The sequence below is a fragment of the Patiria miniata genome, unplaced genomic scaffold, assembly GCF_015706575.1.
Source record: "Patiria miniata isolate m_02_andy unplaced genomic scaffold, ASM1570657v1 HiC_scaffold_3, whole genome shotgun sequence".
Taxonomy (NCBI): domain Eukaryota; kingdom Metazoa; phylum Echinodermata; class Asteroidea; order Valvatida; family Asterinidae; genus Patiria; species Patiria miniata.
Window position 1 is genome coordinate 20,203,624 of NW_024037069.1, and position 11,231 is coordinate 20,214,854.

The 11,231-nt window shown below is 41.6% G+C and overlaps 1 protein-coding gene across 1 annotated transcript; it reads right to left on the reverse strand.

Annotated features, from left to right (window-relative positions):
- Window positions 1-3,585: 3,585 nt before the first annotated feature.
- On the reverse strand, window positions 3,586-11,145 carry LOC119738697 (scavenger receptor cysteine-rich type 1 protein M130-like). Its single transcript, XM_038213625.1, has 4 exons — window positions 10,179-11,145; window positions 9,120-9,283; window positions 5,861-6,008; window positions 3,586-4,615 (listed from the first exon to the last, which is right to left on the reverse strand). The coding sequence occupies exons 1-4, from the start codon at window positions 10,285-10,287 to the stop codon at window positions 4,113-4,115; spliced, it is 924 nt and encodes a 307-aa protein (XP_038069553.1). The 5' UTR covers window positions 10,288-11,145; the 3' UTR covers window positions 3,586-4,112.
- Between the last annotated feature and the right edge of the window lie 86 nt (window positions 11,146-11,231).

Below are 11,231 nucleotides of genomic sequence, written 5' to 3' on the forward strand. Positions count from 1 at the left end.
TCACCAAGCTGCGTGATGTTAGTCTCTCCCCACCCCCCTCAACTGTTGGCTTCGCCTGCATGATTTTCGGCGCATGTTTTGAATTTAAGACCAAGTCGAAGCCGGAGACAAGGCCGATGATTGGAAAATCCCCTTTAGATAAAGATGATATTTCCTATTGTTCTATAGCGACAGGAATTCACCAAGAACTGCAGAATCTTTCTGTCAGTATACAATGGGCTCCGTGCACAAGTACCCCCCTCAACGGTACGAAAGGGAGAGTAGGGGGAGACCACCGGGAGCGCCGTTCGAAAGCATTGCCGACGACGCCAGGCCTGACGCGCACGCGAAGACGCTACGGCTTTGTGCCTATGCTTTGTGCACACTCAGAATGAAATATTCGCTTGTACCCCCGCCCTGCATACAAGACGCAGGGATACTCTGATGAACTCACGCTCTGATTGGTTGCATTTTGTGTGACCAGTGACCTGCCCGTTATCAAGGTCATGACTCTGCAAGGTTTAAAACGGCCGTTAAGACTGATTCATTACTCTTTTATTCCAGTTTAGAGATGTTTATTTTCTTGTTGAAAAGCGTAATGTGTAGGAAATTCTGTAAAACTTATCTGTGTTGTAAATGTACTATTCCCGTCACTCCCTCAGGCTCCGTTTCGAATCACGAATGGTCGGATTGCATCATGCGACGCTCAAAATTGTGTCCACATGGTCCGCAATGAAACAGAAATCACATCCGGTATGGAATGTACGCAATTCTAGGAAGTTTTCGGATAGCATTTGCGCACATTGTCTAACTGCGGTCTTAAACAGCTGCAGCCAGATGCTCCAACATAGGTCATAGACCACTTCCTTCACAAGATTCTGTGAAGCTCATCAGAGTATCCCAGAGTCCTGTTTCCAGTGCGGGGGGTACGAGCAAAAGTAAAATAAGTCTTGTGTACTTGCGTACTAGTACTACGCGCATGCGGTGTGTTCCGCGTGCACTTGAATATCGAAAGTGGTTAAAGGTACAGTTCATCTAAAAAGTATTTGATTTAAAGATAGTAATGGGACTAAACCCACTTTAAAATTACTCTTTCTGGCAAGCTGTCATTTTGAAGAAATCTATGAAATTCCGTTTGTAGTTCGTTTGTTTTATTCGGCGAAGCGCGCACAAGAGTGTTGACGCGATGCACACGCGCGTGGTTGCTATAATTCGTCGGTTCAGTGCGCGACATCGCGTAGCTGCAATCGGCTCAGTTAGAACGTGTCTCGGACGCTGAATTCGGGCGCAATTCAAAAAATGATTGGGCAACTTTTGATTTGAAATAGAGATCCTAGAATATTGTATTTCTCGGAATATGCAGTATTCACAGAGATAAAACTTCACCAGGTAACGTTAGTTGTTAAGCACCCTTCTTTAGATTTTGAGCCCTTTGGTTGCTTCAACGAACATTATGAACAAATTACAAATGATGTACTCTCCCTTATAATATACCGCCGGTGGTAAACTCTAAACATAACTATGAGGGAAGGACGCTGCAGCTCCATTGCGTCGTCGTGCGTTCAAGCTCCGTTGCGGATTATCACGCGCACAGGTGTGTGCACATCATTGATCTCCATATACACAGACTATGGAGATCAATGGTGCACATTCATGATTTATGCAAATTAACCGCGTGTACACCGCGCTAGACGCGCACGCAATGTGTCATTTACTATAGCTACCTTGAAGTAAGTCCATGAGTAAGCCGCCCTTTTTTTAAATTTTTTTTTTAAGTATCACAAGGCAGTCGGTCTTCTTTGTTCTTCCTGCAAAGACTTTCACGTCCTGTAGGCTTTCTCGTGTTGCTTCGGTGGAAATGTCACCGGGATAAAAGAGGGTTTAATCCCAGTATCTCCCTATGCATCAGTAATGGGTTCTGGCCCAAGCGACTTGTTACTCGTCGTGAATTTTGCTTTTAAGATAAGGCGGTGGCTTAGTGTCGAAGCCGGCGTCTCAAGACGGCGACTTCACTACAGTATTCATTGAACCCGTACCCCTGAACGATCTTTCTAATAATACCACACAGAGTGGAGAATTTGATAAATATATCAGCCTACTAGGTAGCATTGGTAAACGTTTCCACATTTCCTTGTTCAAATGAGGGTTCTTCTCTTCCCATCAATACTGATTTTGGACCTGATTTTTTTTGGACCTGTTTAAATTAAAGAAGAAGACAAAATACAGTGACTTAAAAACTAGGTCTCATTTAACATAGTTCATCACAGCTATTTATCGAACTAAATGTGACAGAATTGGAACGCCCTAAATACAGGGGGAAAAGGGATTCTCCTTGTTAACTGTGTCAACCTGTTTCCATCCAGCAAAAGTTATTATCTACAGGCAATCACGCAGACAGAGATTAGGTCAAGCAAGTTGATCAAAACGTCGTTTAAAGGAAAAATCAACATTCTTCACACCCAGGAAAGGTCCTTCATGACGGAGCAATATTTTCGCGATTTACCTCGCGCCGGCTGCGGCGTGCGTGTGACCGAATTCGCCCCTCCACAAACACGTCCAAAACAAATTATAGTCTTCATATGATATTGAATTCTCTCCTTTTTCCTCGCTTTTTCCTCGCACTCGCTTAACGATTTTTTTTCTTCCTGGGCGGGCGTTGCGTTTCAGCTGGAGATGTTCAAGGCAACGCTTCGGAGTGTTTACCTTGTGGGGCTTGGGAAGCTAATGTTTCCTCCGGACGGCCACAGCTGAAGACGGAAATTCGCGGTGGGAATGAGTAACGTAATAAAAAAGGGAAACACGAGCCGTACAAAACAACGGCTGGTGCGAGACCGGTACCCCGCGTTTCAGGGCCTAGTTCAGGTGCTTGTAGCGCTTCAGGACTGCCACCCAAGATTAAGAGTTCGGAATGAAAAAGGTTTGATAAGTGGGTCAATCGGCGGAGACTGGCTCCTGGGATAATACAAGGTCATGTTCGTGAGACATCTCTTCGAATCGATGGGGAAACCTTTACACAAAATGTTAAGCTTCCCGAGTTTAGGCCGACTTGAAATAATCATCAAATTAAAGTCATTTGGCAATATCGAAAATGGTACAAGCGTTATTTTATTCCAATTTTATTTGGTATTAATACTAATTAATTGTTTTATCTTAATCGTTATAACATACTGAAAGTATTTACAACAATCATATGAATATTTTTGAATTACATGTACCATGAGATGAAATAAAGTAAAGTAAAAAATAAAGTAAAACTAAATTCATCTCGGAACCCACATACAACACTCTCGATTGAATGATGCGCGGCGGTTTTCGGCCATCCTTTTCAATTAAGCACTCCATCCGACGATATCATTATCAAGAAAGAAAAAAAGGTTCAAATTTTATGTCCTACGACAAGCAAGGTAAAGTCTTTCTACTGGACATGTAAACTAATAATCAGTCAAAAAAAATTCGTTGAGGCTCATTTTGCGGGATCCGATCAGATTTTATGTCCTTCGTCACTGCGCGCTGTCAATGCCCTGGAGGACGGCAAGTCTCGTCCTTGCCTGCCCGGGCAAAGTGAGCGAATGATTGTAGGGTTATTATCATCAATGGACGATGGAGGGCAATATCAGACGACCTTTATTGAAAATAATAACATTACCCATGAAACAAGCAGAAATGTAATTATCAGTAATGTCATAAATCACATCTGATGTACAATGCTATTCTATGTTTGTTCTTTCAGTTACATATCAAAATACATGTGGGGCTAAAAACAAAACTGAATTTGGATCAGAAATTTCTGGGCTGAACATTTTTTACTAATTTCAGAGAACAATTTTTTTTTAACACATGTACACATTTTTCTTTGGTAAATATTAGTTGGCGGATTTCGTTGCTAAAAAAATCTAAATTAAAACGATCTTAATATTAAGAAGAATATATGTACATAATAGAACATATTCAAAATCAGTCAAAGAATCCCCATGCTATTCTAAAAAAAACCTCAATTGAAATATAAACGATTTTAAGACATTTTGAATAACTTTCCTTGATAAATATAAAATACGGCCTATATCAGTGTGCACAGAGATTACGTGTAATAGAGTACAAGGATATAAGTTTGAAATGTTTTACAGAATAGTGGTTTATTCAGATTCGTTGTCCGTGTTGAGAATGTCGCCCTCTCCGAGGGATTCAATCACATTTGATGGCGGCTCCGTTGTGGCCTTTCGTCGATTCTCCTGTGATCGGTTATTCGAATTCGATTCGTTGTTCTCGTTTGAAAAACCTTCGTTATCGACACCGCCTTCCTCGACCTCGTTCACGCAGTCCGAGCGCTCAGCTATCGCCACCTCGTATGGCGGCGGTGCGTCACCGGTCTCCGAATACTCGGGCAGTTGCGGTATCGATAGAAGCGGATAGGGTCCGAATAGCTCGCGCTGCTGCCCGGGAGTATCGATACTGCTGTTCGATTCCGTCCTCCCCCGTTGTCGAGACGTGGTGTCGTTGGACAGCTGGTTCGTCCGAGATCTGGAACGCTTTCGATTCTTCACAGCTATCCAAAGGCAAGAAGTCACGGACAGCAGTATCATAATCGCTAAGAGGCTGATAGCAACGATGTAAACTGGCGCGAGGACCACACTCTCATCTACGTCAAAAAAAAAATGAAAAAGGGAAACTTATGTCAAAAGGCTTGACAAAATGACGACAATGTGTATTATACTAGAGCACCCTATGGAACTTAGTAGACCCTCTATGCACATCACCGGTATTCTATAAAGCGCAAAATGTGTGCATGTTTATGGTGTAAATCGAGGACACACAATGTGAAACATCCTTGTGAATAAATGAGGACGTCCTCGATTAGAAAACGTGTACAAAACCAATGGGAGCTGTTGCAATTATGTTATAGTATGGACAAAAGCAGTGGCGTAACTAGTGGTGGGGGTGGGGGTGGGGGTTGCGCAGCCCTCCCCATCCGGCTCCCCAGCGGAGGCCCGTGCCCCCGGGTGCCCCCCCCCCACCCATTTAAAATCTTGAATTGCACCCAAACAATATATCGGTTGCCTTCAGTACCACCATGAAAATACGATGCACCCCAAGGTGCCCCTTGGGGTTCAGTGCATTCAATATGGCGATTCAATATGGCGATATTGCAGCTTGCAAAGAACGAATAAGAAATTCCAACCTATATCCACAGACGATGCAATACTGAACTGGCCTTTACACCTGCGTCTCTGAGCTGGGACCCACAAGCCTCGTTTCAAGGCCGATTAATAATACCCAATTGATTTGACCGCTAATGAAGATAGTTGGTGACGTTGTTTTTGACAGAGGACAGGTTGGACTTTAGTTTGAACTGCGTCGGATTATAAGCAGGAACAAACAGGATTATATACAGGATCGTCTGATGTTGGTGATATCTTTAGCCGGAATCAACCACGCTATGACTAACACGTGCCAGTAATGCAAAAGGGCTTACTTTGTAAAAGCAACCTCTTAATGTCTGCTCTAGTGCTCTGGCATGGTTTAGCATAGAGATATTAACTTTTGGCATGACATAATGAAGACCTCATATACCTTGTGTTACTCCATTTGAAATTTCGTTTATTCCACTTTAATTGACTTGTAATACGTTGACAGGCCAGCATTTGGACAAGCCAAATCAACGATTTTGCAGTGGATAAAGGAGTGACATTGACCCCCACATGTTTGAACAATAGAGGGCACCATAGTACCAAAAACGAAGTGAAGGACATTTCACTAGTTCACGCACTTTTCACCTTCTAAGATAAGCAACATGTACCAGCGTTCACGGGGCAAGATGGCGCCCACTGTTTCTTGAGCATTATAATGTTCAAAGAAAATGACCCCATGATTTGTGGCCACATACCAAAACAGATGACTCCTACGTCCTCCTGGTGAGTGCAGTCGGTGACTTTCCAGAGGGAGTGGTAACACTCAACGAGACGGCTTTCTGAACCCCAGCAGTATATGCGATCCAGCATTACGGGACCACTGCCCGGGCCAAAGTATGAACCCTTTTGGGTGGGTAGGAAAAAAAGAACAGTAAAGGTTAAAACACTGTATCTCTTTTGTTTTGCTTCAGCGCATGCGCAACAGGTATGCCAGAGTTCAAATATAAAATGAAAATATATATAGGGATGCATTCCTGTATAAAAATCCCATAGACACCAGTGCTAAAAGCCCATGCTTCACAATTCTTTTAAAAATACTCAAAAATCTCACAGGTATTTAGGCTGCACAGAAAAATGATGATCAACATGTGTTATCTTTCATTTTCTTTTCAATATTTGGTGGGTTGACTATTAACGTTTTGAGAAAATTCTACCGAAAGCAGACGACCCCTATTTTTCCTAAAGCGGAAAAGAAGCCATATTGAAAAACGATCCCTCCACAACATGGCTAAATAGCGCCACTTTCGGGCCCAATTGCACCCAAAATCCTCGGAATTGGAAGCCCCAGGCCCGGGCCAAAGGCTCATTGCCATATCTCTTCAATTTCCCAATTCCGTGGCTCTTAGAACTCTCTAATATAGAATATTTTGAGGGTATAACTTTCATTCATGAGCTCGGCGGACGGATATTTCTGCCTATTTTCTGGTGTGCACACATAGAACATACAAGTCTCGCGATTTCCCTGCCACTTTTCACACGAGCGCGTCTGGGATCCAATCACTGACTATTCTGCTCCGTAGACACTTTTTATCGTTTCTCGACCCAAAAGTAATGCGTGGTGACAAATTGTTCGTTAAATTTGTCGAGAGTTGTGACCACTTTGCAATACTTTTCATATAATTATGCTAATTGTGGTGCTTCGTTTTATCACAAACCGATCTTTTCCCCAGTAAGCCTTATCTTAGGAAAAAAGGGAACTGAAGTTTCATGATTTCGTTTATTGAAGAGCAAGATTGATTTTCAACCCGAAGCCATAGTATTAGTGTTATAGTCTTACAACAGCGCCAGGCGAAATATTTGACGCCGACGAATATTTGACGCCAGCATGTCATCCCCTGCTTTCTCAAAATGTTATTTCGGCTCGGAACCAGACACCTGTTAACCTGAGACAAGACAAACATTCTCAGCAATATTTGTCTTTTTCTCTGGAGTGAAACTCAAGATGGTGAGGCCAGTGCTTGGTACTATCGGGTTTACGTTTGCGACCGTATTCAGGATACACACACATGTTTTCCAGCAAATACGAACAGCCCAAGTTATGAACCGACGGCACTATGTAAGAGACGGAAGTGTTTCCCTCTGGGGATTCGATTCTTCATTATGATGAGAGGCAAGAGGTGGGATTTTGTTTTCTTTTTGCAAATTGGACAGGGGATTCAAGATGTGATTGGAACATTAGTCTTGACATTCAAAACAAACGTTCCACTCTGAAATGTCACATCTGAAGCTTAGATTTTATTCTCACACGTCCACCAAAACAATTTAATAGGCTTAGTAGTTCGATCCCCATTCTGTGGGCGGAGTTTACTTCTTGTCAAAAGGGCAATATCAGGGTTTTGTGGCGTCGACAATTTTGTTGTTTATGGAAATGAACAGAGAATCATCGTACAAAGATCTGACAATAAGAGCGGCTTGAGTTGGAGTCACACGGTGGCATTTTCAGGTTTAGGATCCGAAGGCGCAAGATTGGATTTCTCTTTTGAAAAGGTGACCCCAAAGTTGTATTTTCTGCATAAATGAATGAATGAAAGGTTTGCGGAAACACCATGTTGGAATAATTTCTAAAACTAAGAGAATGGTTCTGAAAAGAAAAATAGGTACAATCTCCGAAAAGGCCTAAATGTTCTTAAAAATTGCTAAGTGCATGTGTGATAGTACAGGTTTATTCAATTTTAAGACTTTCAAATTCTCAAAAAAGGCAAGTGCTTCCGTTCAAAACGCTCTTTCCAGCCCAATACCTCACTTAGTGTGGTTCCAAGACCTCAAGAAGCATACTTTAGGAGTCAATACTTTTCCATTAAAAAGCAGAATTCTTCACGTACCCCCCGCCCTGCAAACAGGACGCTGGGATACTCTGATGAATTCACGCTCTGATTAGTTGGATTTTGCGTGACCAGTGACCTGCGCGTCATCAAGTTCATGACTCTGCAAGGTTTGAAACGGCCGTAAGACTGATTCATTACTCTTTTATTCCAGTTTAGAGATTTTTTTTCTCGTTGAAAAGCGTAATAATGTAGGAAATTCTGTAAAACCTATCTATGTTGTAAATTTACAATTCCCGTCACTCGCTCGGGCTCCGTTTCGAATCACGACCGGTCGGATTGCATTATGCGACGCTCAAAATTTTGTCCACATGGTCTGCAATGAAACAGAAGTCACATCCGGTATGGAATGTGCGCAATTCTATGGGAAGTTTTCGGATAGCATTTGCGCACATTGTCTAACGGCGGTCTTGAACAGCTGCAGCCAGATGCTTTATACATAGGTCATGGGCCACTTCCTTCACAAGATTCTGTGAAGCTCATCAGAGTTTCCCAGCGTCCTGTTTGCAGGGCGGGGGTACGAGCGAAACAAGTTCCATTCATTCTCAGGAACGTTTACGATATTTGGGATATATCCGGGCACAGAATTCTTGATTTTGCTACAAAATATGCCTATACCATATACTTGTCATCAGTCCTGAAAATTTTGAATTTGTTAAATCGAAGCTCGCATTTGCCGATTTAATTCCAGTGGATTATGAATGCCCTGGATCAGTATTCAAAATATGCACACGGACGAGGGTTGGGCTTTGTCGCGTCATGTTCTATTTTGGAACGTGACGCCTACGTGACCGACCATCTATTAAGAGACGTCAGGACATCGTCAATCAGGGAACCATACTATAGTCTGGTTCTCTGATTGACGATGCTTAAGGTGCAGGCCAGTAACCAGGGGGGTGATAATCTTTGGATGGTATTTTCTTCAAAAAGTCATCGGGTTAACCCCCCCCCCCCCCCCCCACCGAACAAAAAATGAACAGAAAATGAAAAATGACGAAATAGGGCCTACGATTAGACGGGTGTCTCAGACACCTTGGAGACTGAGTTGTGAGTATTTGTCCTGATCTTGAGAGGTAGGGGTATTCACACTGGCAGTATATTTGCTGGCCGTCTTCCACACTGAGCAACTTACACCTGTATAATCCAGCGCATACTCGTATCCCATTTGACGACACGCCACATTAGCCTCCGAGATGCCAAAATCATCGTCACATATCGTGCCCCATTCGCCGTCGTAGAATATCTCCAGCCGGCCCTCGTAGTGCCTAGAGGAACCTCCGAAACGCAAATCACCGTCTGCGAATTGAAATAGGTGTAGAAATCGACGCACGTTATCACTGACAAGAAAACTGTCATCACAGGCAATGTGTTTTTCGACAGTATAAACATCACGTTTATTGATGCAATTTAGAAGCTAAATTTAATCAATCTAAAAATAAATAAGTTTCTAAATAACTTCATAAATTAAGCAAAATGTAAACTCATATCAATATCGTGGGATTCACGTCTTAGGGGTTTTTTTGTACCCAAAATTTGCGCCCGTATTCATTAACAATAGGGCCTTTAACTGATAGAGGACAGGCACGGTATTAATATGTAAGTCAAAGGTCGGCGGCCTTTGGACACGTAAAACGCAAGCTTATGTTAACAAGATCCACACAAGTTTTATGATCTTGCTATTTCATATTCATGGCACTATAGAAAATAAGTAGCATAGTGTGACCGTAAACACAAGTTAGACGTTAAAAATTCTGATTTAAATTATTGAATTAATATTCCTGAATACATGCAACAATCAAATCTGAATAAAAATAAACGTTCGAATAAAACAAGAAAATTCAAAGAGTCAAACTTTAAAATCGTAAGTTGAATAGGGAATAATTATTATAATAGAGAGAGTATAGATAATTGACATTAAAGCAGCAGAAAGCTTGGCTAGCCATGTGTAAAACAACTGCCAAAACCGTTGCTAAAAGACAACGAACATTAATTCATAATTTATGAGAAATCTCGACTTTCATAAGATCTGGAGGAAGACACAGTTTGGTCCAATGAAATGCTTTCATCAGTTGTGACATCTAACTAATTTTCGATTTTCAAATTCCGAAGCTCAAGCAGTCAAATTTTGGACTCTACCGTCGTTTAAGTATTCCCTGTTTGCATAATAACACAAGAATTATACTATTCATACCTTTGCTGGCCTTCACTGCTGGTGTGACAGAAAACAAGAGAAGTAACGAAACGAGAAGTGTCTTCTTGTTAATGTTGTTCCCATCACGAATCTTCCAAAATGTGCTCATTTTTTTGACCTTCAGAACAATTCCAGACGAAACAAAAATGTGTCCATTCACCTGTTATTCAACTGCGATACAACTAATTGAATGACCTCTAGTCTTATGGCGAATACGCCAAAGCAATTTGGCATTGTTAAATAATAAGTTTGCTTAATACGCTATGTTGCTGCATCTGCCTGATACTGACTGGAGCCAACATAACGTTTACGCGGTAATCTTCAAAGTAAATGATGTGATAACGAATCATAATACTCTTATCAATTTATGGTCCGGTATTAAATCCTAACAACAATGCGGTTCATAATAACGAATAGGGACAATTACAAATCATAATGACGGCATTCCCAATTATAAGTATTCACTCTACAAATCCCCTTTTCAGATTGACCCGGAATCTGCGTTCTTTTTTGGGCCTTTCCGAGTCAAAAATACCACTTTCTATTTTGACCCGAAAACATTTGCAAAAAGTGTCATTTTGTGCCGGAAAATTGTCCTTTATAAACCCGGAAAAGGGTTAGCCCTAATAGAACGCGGAGTCTTGGTCAATCTGACTATATAGGGCCATTTTTCCTTCTTGTTTTAAAGTGTATATATGAGCTATGTTAATTCAGATCAGTTGAAAAGGGATATAGGATAAACTATAGCAAGTGCAAACAAAAAAGCCCTGGCCGTGTTGCAAGAAGTCTTGCATCAAAATGATCCCAGCCAGAGCTGAAAAGGGCGACGCCGAAAAAAATGCGACGCCGATGGCACAATTAGGAACACCATACTTTTAGTCAATTTTCGGGACAGACAGATCGACCATCAAGTGACATGTACAGTAGAAGCTCCTGTCAGAGCTTAAAGGGAATGTACAACATTTGCTTTTGCTGCAATTTTTAGAAATAAATGGATTTGGAGGATTAGTATGTTATATAAAATATTGTTAAACTGATTTGTTTCATGTTTTG